The 18,009-nt window shown below is 39.7% G+C and overlaps 1 protein-coding gene across 4 annotated transcripts in view; it reads right to left on the reverse strand.

The window, feature by feature from the left end:
• LOC143343927 (zwei Ig domain protein zig-8) overlaps positions 1-18,009 on the reverse strand; it is a 249,188-nt gene that overhangs the window by 5,870 nt on the left and 225,309 nt on the right. The window contains exons 4-7 of one of the 4 annotated variants that reach the window (XM_076769333.1): positions 15,781-15,991; positions 9,492-9,551; positions 7,402-7,552; positions 6,345-6,493 (exon numbers count right to left, since the gene is read on the reverse strand). In XM_076769333.1, the coding sequence (XP_076625448.1) occupies positions 6,345-6,493; positions 7,402-7,552; positions 9,492-9,551; positions 15,781-15,991 (571 nt within the window). Of the gene's footprint in view, positions 1-6,344; positions 6,506-7,401; positions 7,553-9,491; positions 9,552-15,780; positions 15,992-18,009 lie in introns of all 4 variants that reach the window. The other 3 variants (XM_076769332.1, XM_076769335.1, XM_076769334.1) reach the window with 3 other exon arrangements.

Raw genomic sequence — 18,009 nt, forward strand, 5'->3', positions numbered from 1 at the left:
GCGCGTACAGCCCTGGTAATTCCCTTAATGCGCCGGTAGCGCGCATCCCCGATGGATAATCCTGCCTCGCGTACGGTCTGATCGCGAAATAACTGAAACTTGCGATCAATTTCGCAGGCGCGAGTCACGGTGTTCGCTGTGATACATGCAGCGAGAGCTAAAATTAACGGATACTGCAAGTCAGAGGCAGCAACTGAGTAAATCCAACGAATCCGTGATTGGTCAATAACAAATTGCACAGTCGCGGGTTCGATCTGACGGCCGTACCGTCGAAAAATGGCGTCGCGCTCATCCCGTTGCCCGGTAATTGCGTTAATGCGCGGATAGCGCGCACCCAGGACGGATAATCCTGCGTTGCGTACGGTCTGATCGCGAAATAATTGAAATTTGCGGTCAATTTTGCAGAGTAATCAGCCGTGTTTGAAATAACGTCGATGGTCGTGCAGAACGGGACGAGGACCTCGCGTCTGCCCGATTGTAAATTAATTATGCAGACGAACTGCGCTGCATTAATTTTCATCCGGCGCGCGGAACCCGCGTAGCGCTTTTCCCGCGGATCGTCGCGACGCGGAGCGTTCAGGGACGCGCTCGAGGGTCATATCTGCGCGCGATCGATGCACGCCGTCGGGTGTTCTAGAAATCGTATCGATGGTATCGGACCGGCTCGAAAGTATGCTCGATTCAAGTCCGTTAATAGAATCGCGTGCACTAATCTTCGAGCCATAATTCATGCAGCGTTGATTAGCAGTTCATTGTTGGGCCACCGCACCGGACGCGGCCAACCTTCTGCCTCGGCTGAATGCGTGATTCCGCCGATGAGAACGGAACAATTCGGTGCGCTGCGCTGGACCGCGGAACAAAATGATTATTCGTCGAGCGAATTGGCATTCGTGGACGCCCGCGAGCTTCGAACGCGATATAATTAATACGCGATTATGATTAGAATCGAGAATTCGAAACGCGGCGTCGTTCGAAAGGAAGAATACTTGTTTAGGTTACAAAAAACTGAACAAATTGCAATTACTGCGGTATCGAGCTTCGAAACGACGCACAGTGGCCCATTTGGCTGAAAATCTGGTCAAAATGCTATTTTTGAAGTACAAACCAGCTCCTTGTCTGTATGGTACATTTATTGTTATATCAGAGCATCAAATGCCGATTGCAATTTTAAAATATAAAGATCGGTTACTGAATGATATATTCAGTACCTTTGAAGCTGACAATTTTTGCCATTTTTATCCATTTCGTGTGTTTTAACAAAGAAACAATCAACCGAGTTTCACAGTTCATATTTTTGTTATAACTTTTCAACAAAGCATTTATGGGTTTTTTGTTACATAACATTTTAATTTTAGTGTACGGAAAAATGCGGAACACCTTGTAGTCGATGCGACGTAAAATTCTCAAGAAGAAGAAGAATAAATAAATTTCTGTTCAGGTTAATGTTGCAAATTTTGTTTCAGTCAGTATCGAAATTAACTGTATCGACCTTGCGCCGCGTAGTAAATTTCACCGTTGGTTCGAAAGCGCGCACCATAGTTGGGAATTTTATTAAATAAACGACTCGATCGACGAACTTTGATGGCGGCTGTCGGGAGATTGTTCCTCCGAAAACGGGTGAACGGTACATCCGCCAATGAGATTACATCGCCGTGAAGAGAGTAAGTCGTCGACTTCCACGGCTGACGTGTTTCACCGGGACTTTCTGGCGGAGGGTGCGTGCGCGGGAGCCCCGGCCGATGATTGACAGTCTGGATTGGCGAACTTGCCGGAGCAAGATATTGCACGCGTTACCACGAGTGTTGCCGGCTGACAATAGATCAGAGCCAAGAGTATGCGTGAGAGGGCCGAAGTACTTGCCGCGGCCCCAATACACGAGGCTGTCAAACTTTATGACGAGGGATTCAGATGCTTGATGAATGAACACGTCGTCCTTCTCTCGCTTCTGCCTCTGTTACGGGAGCCATTCATGTTGCATCTCGCTGTACGCGGACAGCCATTGTCGGGAAATTTGTCGAACAATCGCGACGTAAAGGGCCGGCGATACGTCTTCGACGTCGAACCGGGCGCTGGGATGCTCGAGATGGTCCCCTGATTTTCAAGGTGTCGCCCATTCGTACGGACGATATTAAAATAAACGATTTATCGATACTCGAAACATCGTACGAAATTATGCACCGCGTTGGACGTGTTATAAAACTTTACTCGTTGAATTTGTCGAATAATTGGGCCGTAAATGAGATTCACGGTCACGCACGGAGGGGGGGGGGGGGGGGGGGGACTTTGACCGTGACGTTTGAGTTATGGAAAACGCTACCGGCTTCGTTCGCGATGGCGCAACACCCCGAAGATGTACTTATGCAATGTAAATTCTCGATGGAATCTTGACGTTGACTTATGAGAACCGAGGCACTCGCCGGCGAATTCGCTGGAGAATCGATTAAAAGCTCGGGAACAACTTTGTAAACGTTCCAATTCCTTCGGTGGAGTCTTCTCGCTCTGTACGAATGTTTCCAAACTTTCTTTTCGACTCACGATAAAGCATTGTAATCGAGACAAATTTCGAAGAGATTTCTTTACGAACAATATGATTAATACTTTGCTATTATTATGGCGATATTATGCGAGATGAGGCGCAAAAGTATTTACAGTATGGCCGACAAGATGGTTGCTAATCCTTTCGTGCGCGATTCCTCCTTTTAAACGGATTTGCGCGCGACGTTTATGGGGGCGCGTGTGCATGACGCGACACTCGGAACCTTTCGAACGATTCGCGCGTGTCGTGCAAAAAGAGATATGCGCCTAAAACGGTTCGCATAACGACGTCGTATCGGGAAACTCTGGCGTAGAGATATCGAACGGATAGCGTCAACCGAGTATAAAAATAAATCGACGGGGTAAAATTTCCCTCGATCTTGCGTCGAAGATGAAACGTTGGACAGGATTCGAAGGAATTTTTGGGGCATTTTTGTATCACGCACGGTAACGCTTGGAATATTTTATCAATGAATTTACATTCAATTTTATTTCCAATACGAAAGCTTGAGAAAAGAATTTTGTAGAAAAACGTGATTTCCGAATAGTTTAATTTGGAGTGAAAAGAGAACGCTTTGCATCGCGATGCATAAGATACAATTAGATTTGATAATCGATATCGAATGGTTTTGTCAGGAATTACGATTTTTACATTATACAAATCCTTTTAAATTGTCATCAATAATGAACAGAATATCGTACAGGTTTGGTCCGTCAGTCCTTCGTCAATAAATCCCGCAGAAACGGCTGACTGAAATAATCCAAAGTACACGGTAATGAATGCCCGCGATTTAATCTGAAATCTCTTGCGTTATTAACAAATTTCAACGTGATTTGAGTTCCAGTAAAACGCTCTAGAGCACGTAAATATGTAGAGTAAAATACAGAATTGTCCATTGGGAGGCTTTTCGAAAACGAAGGGAAACCCCACGATTGAAGTCAGCATTGGACGAGTTTCTTAACACTAAACCTACTGCAATCGCTCAAATGACCGTTTTTAAAATTTCGTTTAGAATTTCTAACATACAGTGTTATTTTAGTATCATTTAACTTCACAACTTTTCTTATAGTATTCTTACTGAATATTATTCCTAAGAAGAATATGTAATCAGTCTTGCCTACTACGATCGGTTATCTAATATTTATATTTTTTTGTAAAAACCTGAACAAAATTTGGTATACGGTCCTGGTTAATCTTCTATGTAAATAGGAAATATACAGGGTGTTCGGTCACCCCTGGGAAAAATTTTACTAGGGGATTCTAGAGACCAAAATAAGACGAAAATCAAGAATACCAATTTGTTGATTGAGGCTTCGTTAAAAAGTTATTACCGTTTAAAGTTCCGCCTGTATTGAATTTTTTTCTCGAAAATGTGTAAGATTTCGGGGGTATGTCTATTCACCAAAAATGATTGTAATTGATCCTCGCAATCGAAAATAATTTTTCCAGAACGATTTGAAATTTTTTTTTTTCACCGAAAAATTTAAGCACCCTACCCCCTTGTCGATTTTTCTTAAAAATTCGTTTTTCATGTATAACTAATTTGATTGACGCTGTACGAAAAAGTTGTCTACTACTTTTTTATAGGTATCCATGAACTCTACTTCCATGCTAAATTTTAATGAGATACGTTTACTATTGTAGGAGTTATAGCAGTTTGAAAATTGAACCAGTTTTATGGGGTTTTTCTCACTTTACGGGTTCAAGGAACAACTTTTTCATTATTATTAGAATTTCTACATATTCTACACCAAAATACGCGTTGTTTGCTTTTTTAAACATTAAAATCGTCCAATCCGTTCAGGAGTTATGGTGTTTTAAAGATACGCATAAAATTTCGGGGAATGATTTCTGGCCTGAAATTAGATTTTCGGTAAGGAATTTTTTTTCGAAAATGCGTAGGATTTCGGGGGTATATGTAATGACCAAAAATAATTGTAATCGACTCTTGCAACCGAAAATAATTTTTTTCAGGATGATTTGGAAAATTTACCTAATGGCACCTAATTAGATTTTCGGTAAGGAATTTTTTTCTCGAAAGTGCGTGGGATTTCGGGGGTATGTGTAATGATAAAAAATGATTGTAATTGACCCTCGCAACCGAAAATAATTTTTTTAGAACGATTTGAAATTTTTGAATTTAATTGTTAATAACTTTTTAACGAAGCCTCCATCAATAAATTGGTATTCTTGATTTTCGTCTTATTTTGGCCTCTAGAATCCCCCATTAAAATTTTTCCCAGGGGTGGCCGAACACCCTGTACAGCGAAGATGAAGGACAGTCTAAGAATATTAAAAATACTAAGAATTTAGACGCATGCAGTTTCGAAAATACTAGTGTTTTATTAATAATTGAACCACTGTTGGCAGCGGTAAAGCTTCCCCTTTAACATGGTTTTTGGTTTTTGTCGATCCGATTTTCCATTTTGAAGATATCGTAATTTATCTAAAGAGATAATTATCCAGTTTCCACTATCTCTCGGTCCGTCTTATGTACAATAGCCTATTAACGCGTATTAAAAATACCAAAACTTTAGACGCGTGCAGTTTTGAAACTACAAGTGCTTTATCCATTATTAAGCCATTGTTAGTGGCGGCAAAGCTTCCTCTTTAAAATGGTTTTTGGTTTTTGTCGATCCGACTTTACGTTTTCGAGATATCGCAATTTATGTAAAAGGTAATTTTGTAAAATTCCACTCTCCGTCTTAGAAAAGTCAATTAACACGTATTGAAAATAGTAAAAACTTTAGACGCGTGCAGTTCCGAAACTATTAGTGATTTATTAATAATTGAACCACTGTTGGCAGCGGTAAAGCTTCCCCTTTAACATGGTTTTTGGTTTTTGTCGATCGGACTTTCCGTTTTGGAGATATCGCAATTTATGTAAATGGTAATTTTTCTTAATTTGACTATCTCTGTCTCCGTCTGACGCGTCGCGCCGGACCTCTCTTTCTCGTACGTGTCTCGTGACCGAGTGACCTAGTTTCTCCGAGTCACGTGCGGTCAACGGCCTTGACAAGGCCGTAGTAAACAAACACTTCGGACTCTTATATCTCCGAAATTAGCCATCGCATCGACTTGAAACTAAAATCGCTATATCTCCGGAACTAATAAAGCTATCGACTTGTTCGAGCGCTCATTTTAAAGAGCATTTCATCCCCTATCCAATGACTATGCAAGCTACTATAATTTTTACTATTTTCTATGTTTATTTTGACATTTACCTTGACTCTTCATACCCAAAGAAGTTTCTGCAATTCCTATTGATTATACGACTGTTGTGTGATACAACTGGACCATAAATTGTTTATTTAATCGACAATGAATTTAAATTTGTACACAGGATGTTGCGTAATTACTAGCCAGCATTTTGTTCGTAAATAATTGTTTTCTCTGGAACTACGGTATCGACTTGAAACAAAATTTGTTTCCAAAGACGTTTTTATCTTCTATCTGAAAAATATTAGTTTCCGGATAATTTGACACGGCAACGAATGGATGTTGCGCGCGTGCTCAATCTTGGGAGCGCATACGTTGCAGGATCGATCTAAAATCATAGCCAGGTGATCGTGGGGTAGATAGTTGACGCTTAGGTGACACTTCTCGCAAGAAAAGAATCGTGACGAGCTTCCTCCAGACAGGATAAGCAGTGTCGCAAGAAGAGTGCTGATCGATATTAAGAAAGTTGTGTGTTACGGCGCAGCTACGTCTGGGCGCAAGACTGATCGTTGCTTGGAGCCTCATAGAAATTACGTTAACTCGATGGAAAGGGGAACGTTTGAATTCGTGGAATAAAAATGTCTCTTACCATTCAGCACGTGGACCATTACGCTGGCTGGATTCGCGTTGCTGGGAATGCAGGTGTAATTTCCGCTGTCGGTCAATCTGGCTTGCGTCACCAGAAGTCTGCTCGTTGTGCCGCTTTCCGTCTTCTCCGTTTCCAGGGAAACCCCGCCCCTGCGGTGAACGCTGAATTATCAAAGATACTTTGGTACTGTTCACACATCGACATAGGTTTATAATACTTTGTTACTAGTTTCTAAGGTTTCTGACTTTCGTGGGGCGAGCTTCTACTCTTTCGCGTCCATCGCTTGTTTAACGAGGCTGTTTACATGCCCGCTATTTCCCGCGTTTTCGCGAATTCCCGGTTCGAACATCGCAAGTTCGAAGTTCGGAATTTCATGACTCGCATCCAAGTAGAAACTACTACATTCGAATTGACGTACCGACGAAGTTTACGCCAAGTTTTGCGCGATCCTTTCGCAGTTTAGTCCGTCAGAGACACGGAAAAGGCGTGAATCGCCTTGGAATTTTTCTATCGATTACACGACGGATTTTTATTTCATTCGATTCTTAATGCAAACTGATAAACTTTAGAGGATATAAAGAAACACACGTATTTAGTCACATAATGTTACTCGTGTTAGTTGCATGACAAGCCGCATTAAAACTAAGCATTTGCGATCGAGAAATTACTCAATTTGCAGGTTAACGAGCTAAGAAACAAGTGAATCTACACGCGTGCATGCTAGTTAGCAATCAGCGATAACCCCGGACCCAACGACCCTGTCGCATGACTAATTGCAAGTACTTGACGGCCGCTATCACGAGCACGTGAATAGACTACGGTTTTTAAATGCTTCACGATTCTTTTATTTGCCTCGAACGTTCGTTGGTATTCAAATTCGAGGTTACGTTTGAAAGAATTGGTTTTATGACTAATGTCGATCATCGTGCAGCATTAATCGTAACGCAAGCGATCGAACGAAAGCAAGGATAGACCGGCGGTTAGAATATAGCAGATAGGTATGCACGAGGGGGCATTATGGGAACAAACTTGGGAACTTGATTCTCGTGGCTTGTACCTGGGACTGTCGAAATCCACCACGGCTCCTCCGTGATGCCACGAAACGCTGCTGGGCGGTGTACTTTGCACATTAACGGTGCACGTGAGGCTTATCGTGCTGCCCTTCTTCACATAGACGTCTTCCGGACCCAGGATTTTCGCTTGAGCGGCTGCAACACACATTGGAAATCGGCTGTTTAAATATTCCGTCCTCGGCCCTACTCAACTTTCGTTTATTCGCTCGGGGAAATGTTGCGTCTACGGTCTTATGAATCTTGCAGGCACCTTTAAGCATCTTTCAAGCCACAACATCGCGCAAGCGACGCGGCGTGCGTTAAAAATTGACAATTTCAATGCCAAAGTACAATTTTATGCCACGTTTCGATTCGATCGAGTAAGTTTCAATTCGTTCGAATAACGATAAATTGATAATTTTAAGTAACCACGTACAGTAGTTACCACAAAAGTTACCTAAATCTTTCCCCATGTACCGCGAATGACTCGAATTCTAGTTTAATTCGTGGACGTCTAAATACCCAAGAAATATTGTTTTTATTTATTCCACTCTTGTATAACATTAAGTACTCGAGTAATATTCGAGGATAACCTCGATTTACGCTAGTTGAAATTGAGTTGTCGAAAAATGCTCGCATAAGACTGTACCATAACATTTTTTGGGTTAACGATTACGTGCACAGTGCGAGCGGAGTTTCGTTGAAAACGTCTATGCATATAAATGGTCGCTTTAACGCGTTAATCCAATTCTTATGATTTAATTTTCCGAGCGTGAAATGTTGGATCATCGATGCCCCATGGTTGATAAAACTCGAGCGAAACGGAGTAGGGTGGTTGGATCGAAATTAGGCAGGAAAATAGCAACGAACCGTGGCGCGTTATTAATGCAGAGAATTACGAGATCCGGTTCAGCAAATTGTGGTAAGTGAACTTAAATTCGGTTGTGTGTAATACTCTATGCAAATGTCGGCGGCGGGTATCCGCGAATTCCGTGGCGTCGGCCGTGACTAACATTCGAAACGAATTTCCCCGAAGTTTTAATGGAACTTCGAAAGTTGAGGTCGACGAAAACAAAAACAGAAAAAAATCGAGCCAGAAGGACACCCGTCTAAACTTGAGTTATTGCCGTGGATATTTTAATCGCGAGGGAAGTGGAGAATTGGATAAACAAGTTTTGCCCTCTCCACGCGTGGGCGGAGATATTCCGTAAATTATTTTTCGAGAGCAACTTATACTCGACCACTTTGTTGTTAGTTTAAGCGACCCTCTGTTTCAAAATTCGGAATATGTCACTTTTTAAATGGTAAAGTTTAAATCGAAACATCCCTCGAAGGCGATTAGAATTCTTCTCGAGACACCCTGTGCGTGTCGATATACAAGAAAATTGAGCTCATGCTGAACGCTATGCAAAATCTCGTCCGTGCCATAACAAATACAACGAAACACTCGCGTGCCCGTTGATCAGAACGCAATTATAGTCTACGAAACGGATCGCTGTAATTTAAAAAAAAAGTTGCTCGTGCGAACTATCCAGTTCTGTTCTATCGACAAAATGCACAGCAGTTTCGATATTATCCATGCTCCGTTCAATGTAGCTTTCGTATCAGCGATGGAGTCGAGCAAAGAAATCGCAAACGCCAAGAATTATCGAGCATCAGCACGGAGGCGGGGATATCCGGGGTGGAGGATCGGTCGAGCATGCGTGTCCACGAAGTCTTCTTGGCGATTATCGCTTTGTAGAATGATATGTCGATAATTAAAGGAGACGAGCGAACGCGTAACGCGACGATCAGCGAAACGGACCACTCACCGGTTAAAGTCAGCTCGACCGGCCCTCGTAAAACAAAACCATCCGAGATCGGGGGTTCGTCGAGGGGGCTGGATTGCATTAATTAACGCTAAATGGAGAAGACGTGCATGCACTGATAGAGCACGAGCCGGCACACAGACACTAGCACGCAGAGTAACGCACATGCTAGCCAGCGACAGACGAACACAAGCATACCGATCTCTACACAATTTCGGTGGCAATAGAACGTCTAGGCAGCATGTTCAACAGCTTGGAAAAGGAGTTTGTTCTTGCGTGATTCTAACCTGAGTTGAACGTCCGGTGAATGGCGTTCGGTGTGGTGGTGGCAGGGACAGGGGCACTTTCTGGAACGGGAGGACAGAAAAGATATCGAGTTAATCGATTTGAGCCGAGAGGGTGTACTGTTTTGTGGCTGGTCCGGGGGATTGCACTGCCACCGGAAAGCACCGTGAATACGGACTCGATCTGCATACGTGTGTACCGTACGCTGCTGTTCATTCATTGTATCCCGACCCACCCCCACCTCCTGGTACGCCCTCGTCCTTCTTTCTGTCGCGATAACAGTTTCGCGGCTTCTCCCGGGAGTGCGCGCATTTATCTTTAACCCGCGACGCGAATTCGCGAGGAGGAAGCTCGTTTCGCGGCCATTCGAGGGAACGGCGGACGGAAGTTTCGATCAACTTTGAGTTATTCGAACAGGGAGCGGGGGGGTTGGAGGAAATTGTGTTAGTCGACGGTGAAATGGATTTTAGAAAAATATACGCGCAGAATGTTAGTTGACTGCTCAAACGTCTTTTCTTTACGACAAAAATAATATTCTAATAAATGCTACTTTAATATTATTATCGTTCGTTTATTAACGGGAAGGAAAACCCTTTGGTACGAACAAGAAAATATAGATTGTAGTAGATATTATCGTTTATAAAATGTTTGCATTTACAATACGTTGTAAGGATAATTTTAGACTTTGTAATGAATGCTCAGTTATATCTGTTTTTGCATACAGATCTGGGCACTTCTGAAATAACTTATGAGAAATTTTAATTTTCAAAAAACTACAGAATGCACTTAATATGCAAAAATAGAAGAAATGCTTAAAGTATAATACGAATTATTATATTTAGGGGTTGAGACAACCCTCTACAAAGCTCTCTCTTAATAAAAACATGAATTTGCATAAAAATCCGCAGTCTAGTTATTCTTGTTATAAGCGGTGGAAGTTATACAGGGTGTTCGGCCACCCCTGGAAAAAATTTTAATGGGAGATTCTAGAGGCCAAAATAAGACGAAAATCAAGAATACCAATTTGTTGATCGAGGCTTCGTTAAGAAGTCATTAACGTTTAAAATTGCGCCCGAACTGAATTTTTTTCTCGAAAATGCGCAGAATTTCGGGGATATGTCTATTCATCAAAAATGATTGTAATTAACCTCCGCAGCTAAAAATAATTTTTTCAAAATGATTGAAATTTTTTTTTTCGCCGAAAAATTTGGGCACCTACTCTCTGTCGATTCTTCTTAAAAATTCGTTTTTCATTTTTAGTAATTTTGTTTCACGCTCTACAGAAAAGTTGTGTAATATTTTTTTGTAGGTACCCATGAGCTCTAGCTGACTACTAAATTTTAATGCGATACGTTCACTATTGTGAGAGTTATGGTCGTTTGAAAATTGGTCCATTTTTATGGGGGTTTTCTCAGTTTACGGGGTCAAGGAATAACTTTTCGAACATTTTTGGAATTTCTACATATTCTTCACCAAAATACGCGTTGTTTACCTCTGGAAGCATTAAAATCGTCCAATCTGTTCAGGAGTTATTATATTTTAAAGATACGCATGAAATTTCAGGGAAACATATCAATGTATGGTCAGACATTATATTTTCGGTAAGGAATTTTTTTCTCGAAAATGCGTAGGGTTTTGGGGGTATGTGTAATGACCAAAAATTATTGTAATCGATCCTTGCATGCGAAAATAATTTTTTCAGAAGGATTTGAAAAATTTTTTTTTTGCCGAAAAATTTCAGCACCTACCCGAATTTTTTTCTCAAAAGTGAGTAGGATTTCGGGGGTATGTCTATTCACCAAACATGATTGTAATTGAGCTCCGCAACCAAAAATATTTTTTTCAGAATGGTTTGGAATTTTTTAATTTAATTTTTTAATAACTTTTTAACGAAGCCTCAGTCAAGAAATTGATATTCTTGATTTTCGTCTTATTTTGGCCTCTAGAATCTCCCATTAAAATTTTTCCCATTAAATAAATTAGACAAGCTCGTAGAATTGATACGTTTTACGTTCCGACGGATCCCAGACGAGCGAGACTCCCAATCTCTAAAATTACTAATAGTTCCTTTGCGCTTCTACGAAGCAACGTTTCCTTATTCATTAGATACATTTATTCTTTAAGAAAATCCGGCGCCAGAGATCATACTTAAAGCTCCATTTCCCTCGATCCTATTCAAAGGTCTACGAATTCAATTACGTGCAAAATGGTATTCCATTGAAGCTCCGTGTCTCAATCTTTCGACCGCATTAAGGATTCAATTCTCCGGACGACGACTGACTGTATCGTCACGGTTTTCATCGGTCGAAATCGATATTTTCGACCGACTGACGAGCAATTACTGTTCGTGATAAGGACAGGTACTGGCGGGGAACATAATTAATGAACAGCCCAGCGTTCGTGTGCACGCGGAGGCTTCGAGATCTCGAGAAACACGGTTAACAATTTGCGGACGCCGAAGAAACCGTTTTTCACGTAAACGACGACTAATTGCTCGACTGGATCTCGTTTGGAGCAGTGGCTGTTAGCGGACGTTTTAGATGATAAAAATATTGCAAAATTTAACGTTTATATCGTTCGAACCTAGCTCGCAGTTCGACGATGAGAAGGAATGTCGATTACGGGCGACCTAGGATAGAAATTACGAGCGCGTTGCTGAAAACATCGACCAACGACGCTGTTAAATCACGTCGATACACGGGAACGATAGAACGCATTATTAAATTACCGAAACACTGATACGATACGGAGAGCGTTATCGTTTGCCGCGGTTATTTGCGATAGAACTGATCTCGAACCGTGTATATCGTTATTCGTTACAGGTTGCCGCGCGCGAGCGCGAGCGCGATTAATAACGATAACGCGTAATCGTCGAGATCGATAAATATTTGCAGCCCCGAATAATAGGGACTCGTTAGCGCGCGGCAATATATTGTACAGGGGGAACAGAGGAGCACGAGGAAAGAAACGAAATTATAAACGACGCAGCTGCGAAATTCGCAATTACGCGGAATGACGTGAAACGTTGACTGAATCGAATCGAAACAATCGAGGAAAAATGACGCGAAAGTAAGCGACCCGTTCGACTGAAACGATCGCATAACGCCGGGGCGTTGTTTGCTAATTCCCCTGCATCAGTGTTTCTCAAACTGTGCTCCGCGAACCCCTTTCGCGTGGACTCACAATCACTGAAAACCCATTTGCATCTTCGCTCTAAACGCGAAGCTCGATTTGGACCGTTTATTTTGAAAGTGGTGTAAGTCCTTTTTTTAAAAAAAATGAGATATGATGTGATTTATGCTTAATTTAGTGTAAACTTTTTGTTTATAACTAGTTAGTATTTAATATCTTAAAAAATGCTAATGCTTTGTTCAATTTAAAATTTGACAGTAAAAGAAATTACGTAACCATTGATTATGAAAGTGGTGTAAGTCCAATTTCCATACTTATGTTATTGCATATAGTGATACGTGAACTGGGCAAAATTGAAATTTACAAATGGCGTTGATGTGGTTGAGGGTTGTCCAGTCTTTGGAAAATAACATTGAGGTAATTGATCATCAATTTTTACTCCCCGGACATTCGTATCTTCCAAACGATGCAGATTTTGGTATCATAGAAATGGCATTACGAAAAAAGAATTTCCTGGACACACCACAGGATTATTATGACGTTATAAACCAATGTAGGCGACATAATAAATTTATTTTATACGAAATGAAACGAGAGAATTTCGTTTCAACAAAAAATCTACAAAACGCAATTAAAAAACAGATAAGAAGAAACACTAATGGAGGAAAAGTAAATTGGTTGCAAATATGTTGGATGAGATTCTGCAAAACTGCACCGTATACTATTTCATATAAAACATCAATGGAGGACACAGAATTGAAGACTCTAAATTTATCAGCTACATGTCGGGGAAGACCGCTAAAATTTGAAAAAATCGCTCTGGCGCCTTTGTATCACGATGCCAAGCCTATTACATATGAAAAATATAAGGATATACAGCAGCTATTACCTTATATACCTCCTGTGCATCATGAATATTTCAAAACACTGCCATATGAAGAGCATAAATAATTAATAATACCAATATCTTGTGTTAAGTTTAACAATATATAAATATAATTAACGTTCAAAATAAAAAATGCTAATCCTATTTTATTTCTTGTTATTATTTATAAACAAAATTGGATTAATATGAGATATATTTTAAGTGATATTTGTTATTTCAAAATTGAAATTAAATGATATTTACAATTGACTAATTATGAAAGTGGTATAAGTCCATTTGCAGCCTGGAAATTGTACATTATTTTAGTTAAATTCGCCTAAAAGAAATTTATATAATTAAATTACATATTAATAAATTAGTACAAACATTCCCAGACTTCACATAATTAACCAATATTTTTTAATTGTCAGATCTGCTAACATTCAATTTTCTCGAAATAAAAGTAAATGGACTTGCACCACTTTCAAAATAAACGGTCCATTTATAAATTAGAGACGCTCGACTGAAAGTCTTTCAAAAATTACATTGTAAATAAACTTAAAATAGATACTAAAATATTTTAATTGGTACGATAATGTTTAAAATGATCGATACATAATGGAACATCGCAAACGTCACATTTGAAAACAGTTTAAATGACCTTTTTCATTTAGCTTCCGTTGGAGCTATCGGTAGATGGAGTCTCTTTAGTCTTTTCGTTTTAATAAATAAAATTTTTGTTCATAAACATGGGGAGCTCGATTTTGTTTACATGTGAAATGATGCAAATGGGTTAAAATCGTACACCAACAAGCATTAATAAATAACAATGCTGAATTCTTTTTCTAACAATATGTTTCCAAAAACAACGTTTCTGAAAATAGCTCGTTTCATCGCAATCGGTGAATCGTAGAGGGGGTCTTCCAGTCTGGAGGTTTAAAATTTCGCAGAACCCTGCGTCTGCGGTTCTAAGTAGATTACGCCCAGAGTAGAGGAGCCTCGTTGACGCGCGAACAGAATGATGCTCGATAATTCGCGAGAACTTTTAATTGACACTGTTGCATCACCGGATGTATGGTCGCGACGGGCGTTCGACGTTGACAAGGCAATCGATTAGATGAAAAAATTGCTCGGTAAAAGTACCAGGGAAACGGAAATCAACGGTTTTGTTGCAGGCACGTTCATCAAACGTTTCTCACCGGTGGGTAATGAATGCATCGGTACTAATTGTAAGAGAAAAGAAAACCGTTCTCTTAAAGATTCGTACGCTTCACGGTGACAGGCATGCAAGGCGGTAAGCTTCAATCCTTTTTCGCATGCTGGTGCGTAGTCAGGGTACCGGAAGTGTCTTGATCGAACGGTAGACACGTACACAAGCGTTTCGAACGTATTTCTCATCTACCTCCATTACGCATAATATTTACAGCGATACTGTGATTTTTGTAATGTTGCCAGTTAACCCTTTCGCGATCCATCTGTGAACGTTCAGATCAGCGTTACAGATTGGTAAATTTATCTCGGGACCCAACGACGTGGAAAACAAATAAGTGAAAATTAGTTATGGAATGTAGAAGGTTTTACGTTTCGTATTGTTGTTTTTGGACACATATTTTAAGTTCTCCTGATAAATATAAGTTTAAACGCGACATTATTAACCAGACAAAGGTTTAAAGAACAACGTTTGAACTTCTTAAGAAGGAACATGATTCTAGCTAAGATATAAATTTATAACAGCATGCTAGTTTTGAAGCGGAATAATATTTATTCTACGTTTTCTAATACATTTCTACTTGAAGAATCACTTACTTTCAGGTTGTGACGCTTTGATATCGCACGTACCGTATAATTTAGAAGGGCAGAGACAGTGTGTATACTTTACTGCTCAAAAGTTTGCAACGCTCTTCGATCTTTATAGAAATAAAGCTCTTGTGCACGCAATGTTCGGTTCATCGAGAACTTTACTCTTTCATATTAAGAGAACATCGATCAGGCGTCATTTTCGAAGAAATTTACACAAAGAAACGATTAAGAATTTGCAGAAATAAAATATTAAGTAGCAAAATTACATTGGTATTTAAGTAACCCTCGACTCATACGTAAGGATAATATTTGAAACGTTTAGGTATGTGAAAAAGATTTGCTTATTTGAAAGATCAAAGGGTGCTCCAAATATTTGAGCAAACATGGAAGCACTTGGCGATTGCTCAAAGTTTGATTTCCATAGATTTCGTTTGTATGCGTCGGTCGCGAAAGGGTTAACCGGTAGGATAATAGTCGCGCAACAGCAGCTTTACCTTCGACTCTCAACACGAAGGCTAAATTCATTTTGGGCTCGGTGTTAACCTGGCATTCGTAAACCCCGGCGTCACGTTGCTGGACATAATCGATCTTCAACGTCCATTCGTTGGATGCTTCCGGGTGCTTCACGGAAAATCTTTCGTCTCCCGTGTACGCGTAAATGGACGACGTGAGTATGTGTAAATCCCTTTTACGTATCCAGGATACCTGAAATCAAAATGCAATCCATTCAACATACAACGGAATTTCTACAAAAATTCTGGGACCCTCGATTTTATATCTTTTTAAAAATTATTTCCTCAAACATTTTTTTTTACTACACACGAAACAATCGTCTGGGATTCTCGACATTATATATTTTTTAAAATTATTCCTTGAAACATTCTTTTTATTGCTACAAATCTCAGAGTTTACTGTAATTAATGAAACGTTTCTGGGAGGCAGAACAAGGATCCCAGGATCGAAATTACACACGAAACAATCGACTGGGATCCTCGACATTATATATTTTTAAAAATTATTCCTTGAAACATTCTTTTTATTGCTACAAATCTCAGAGTTTACTATAATTAATTAAACGTTTCTGGGAGGCAGAACAAGGATCCCAGGATCGAAATTACACACGAAACAATCGACTGGGATCCTCGACATTATATATTTTTAAAAATTATTCCTTGAAACATTCTTTTTATTGCTACAAATCTCAGAGTTTACTATAATTAATTAAACGTTTCTGGGAGGCAGAACAAGGATCCCAGGATCGAAATTACACACGAAACAATCGACTGGGATCCTCGACATTATATATTTTTAAAAATTATTCCTTGAAACATTCTTTTTAGTGCTACAAATCTCAGAGTTTACTGTAATTAATGAAATGTTTCTGGGAAGCAGAACAAGGATCCCAGGAACGAAATTATGCACGAAACAATCGACTGGGATCCTCGACATTATATATTTTTAAAAATTATTCCTTGAAACATTCTTTTTAGTGCTACAAATCTCAGAGTTTACTGTAATTAATGAAATGTTTCTGGGAAGCAGAACAAGGATCCTAGGAACGAAATTACGCACGAAACAATCGACTGGGACCCTCGACATTTTATATTTTTAAAAATTATTCCTTGAAACATTCTTTCTAGTGCTACAAATCTCAGAGTTTACTGTAATTAATGAAATGTTTCTGGGAAGCAGAACAAGGATCCTAGGAACGAAATTACGCACGAAACAATCGACTGGGACCCTCGACATTTTATATTTTTAAAAATTATTCCTTGAAACATTCTTTTTAGTGCTACAAATCTCAGAGTTTACTGTAATTAATGAAATGTTTCTGGGAAGCAGAACAAGGATCCCAGGAACGAAATTACACACGAAACAATCGACTGGGATCCTCGACATTATATATTTTTTAAAATTATTCCTTGAAACATTCTTTTTAGTGTTACAAATCTCAGAGTTTACTGTAATTAATGAAATGTTTCTGGGAAGCAGAACAAGGATCCCAGGATCGAAATTACACACGAAACAATCGACTGGGATCCTCGACATTATATATTTTTAAAAATTATTCCTTGAAACATTCTTTTTAGTGCTACAAATCTCAGAGTTTACTGTAATTAATGAAATGTTTCTGGGAAGCAGAACAAGGATCCCAGGAACGAAATTACACACGAAACAATCGACTGGGACCCTCGACATTATATATTTTTAAAAATTATTCCTTGAAACATTCTTTTTATTGCTACAAATCTCAGAGTTTACTGTAATTAATGAAACGTTTCTGGGAAGCAGAACAAGGATCCCAGGAACGAAATTTCACGCAAAATAATCGACTGAGATTGATCGTTTCGCATCGAACAGAGTTTCAAGATTTGCCCTCGCAACGGTACAGATTTACAAGGGGTATTGCTGAAACGGTCGCGACGAAACAATGTTTGACGGGAATATACATCTGTCAAATCTGCTAACAGTCGTGTAATAACATTCCCATTGATCTATCGGTGCACCTGTGGCAATCTAATAATCGTATCGGCACGCAGCTCGTATCCAATTTTCGATGTCTATTAGCATTGACGAAATTGTGGTAACGCAAACGTCATTATATATCAAACCGTAGACGAAAGCCGTTAAATCGTATGGTGGCGACGTCACGTTCGTTAACGTCTCAAACAGAATCGAATAATGCAGTCCATAACCAAATGATTAGTTCATCTACTCGTATT

The sequence above is a fragment of the Colletes latitarsis genome, chromosome 7 (genome assembly GCF_051014445.1).
Source record: "Colletes latitarsis isolate SP2378_abdomen chromosome 7, iyColLati1, whole genome shotgun sequence".
NCBI classification, from domain to species: Eukaryota; Metazoa; Arthropoda; class Insecta; order Hymenoptera; family Colletidae; genus Colletes; species Colletes latitarsis.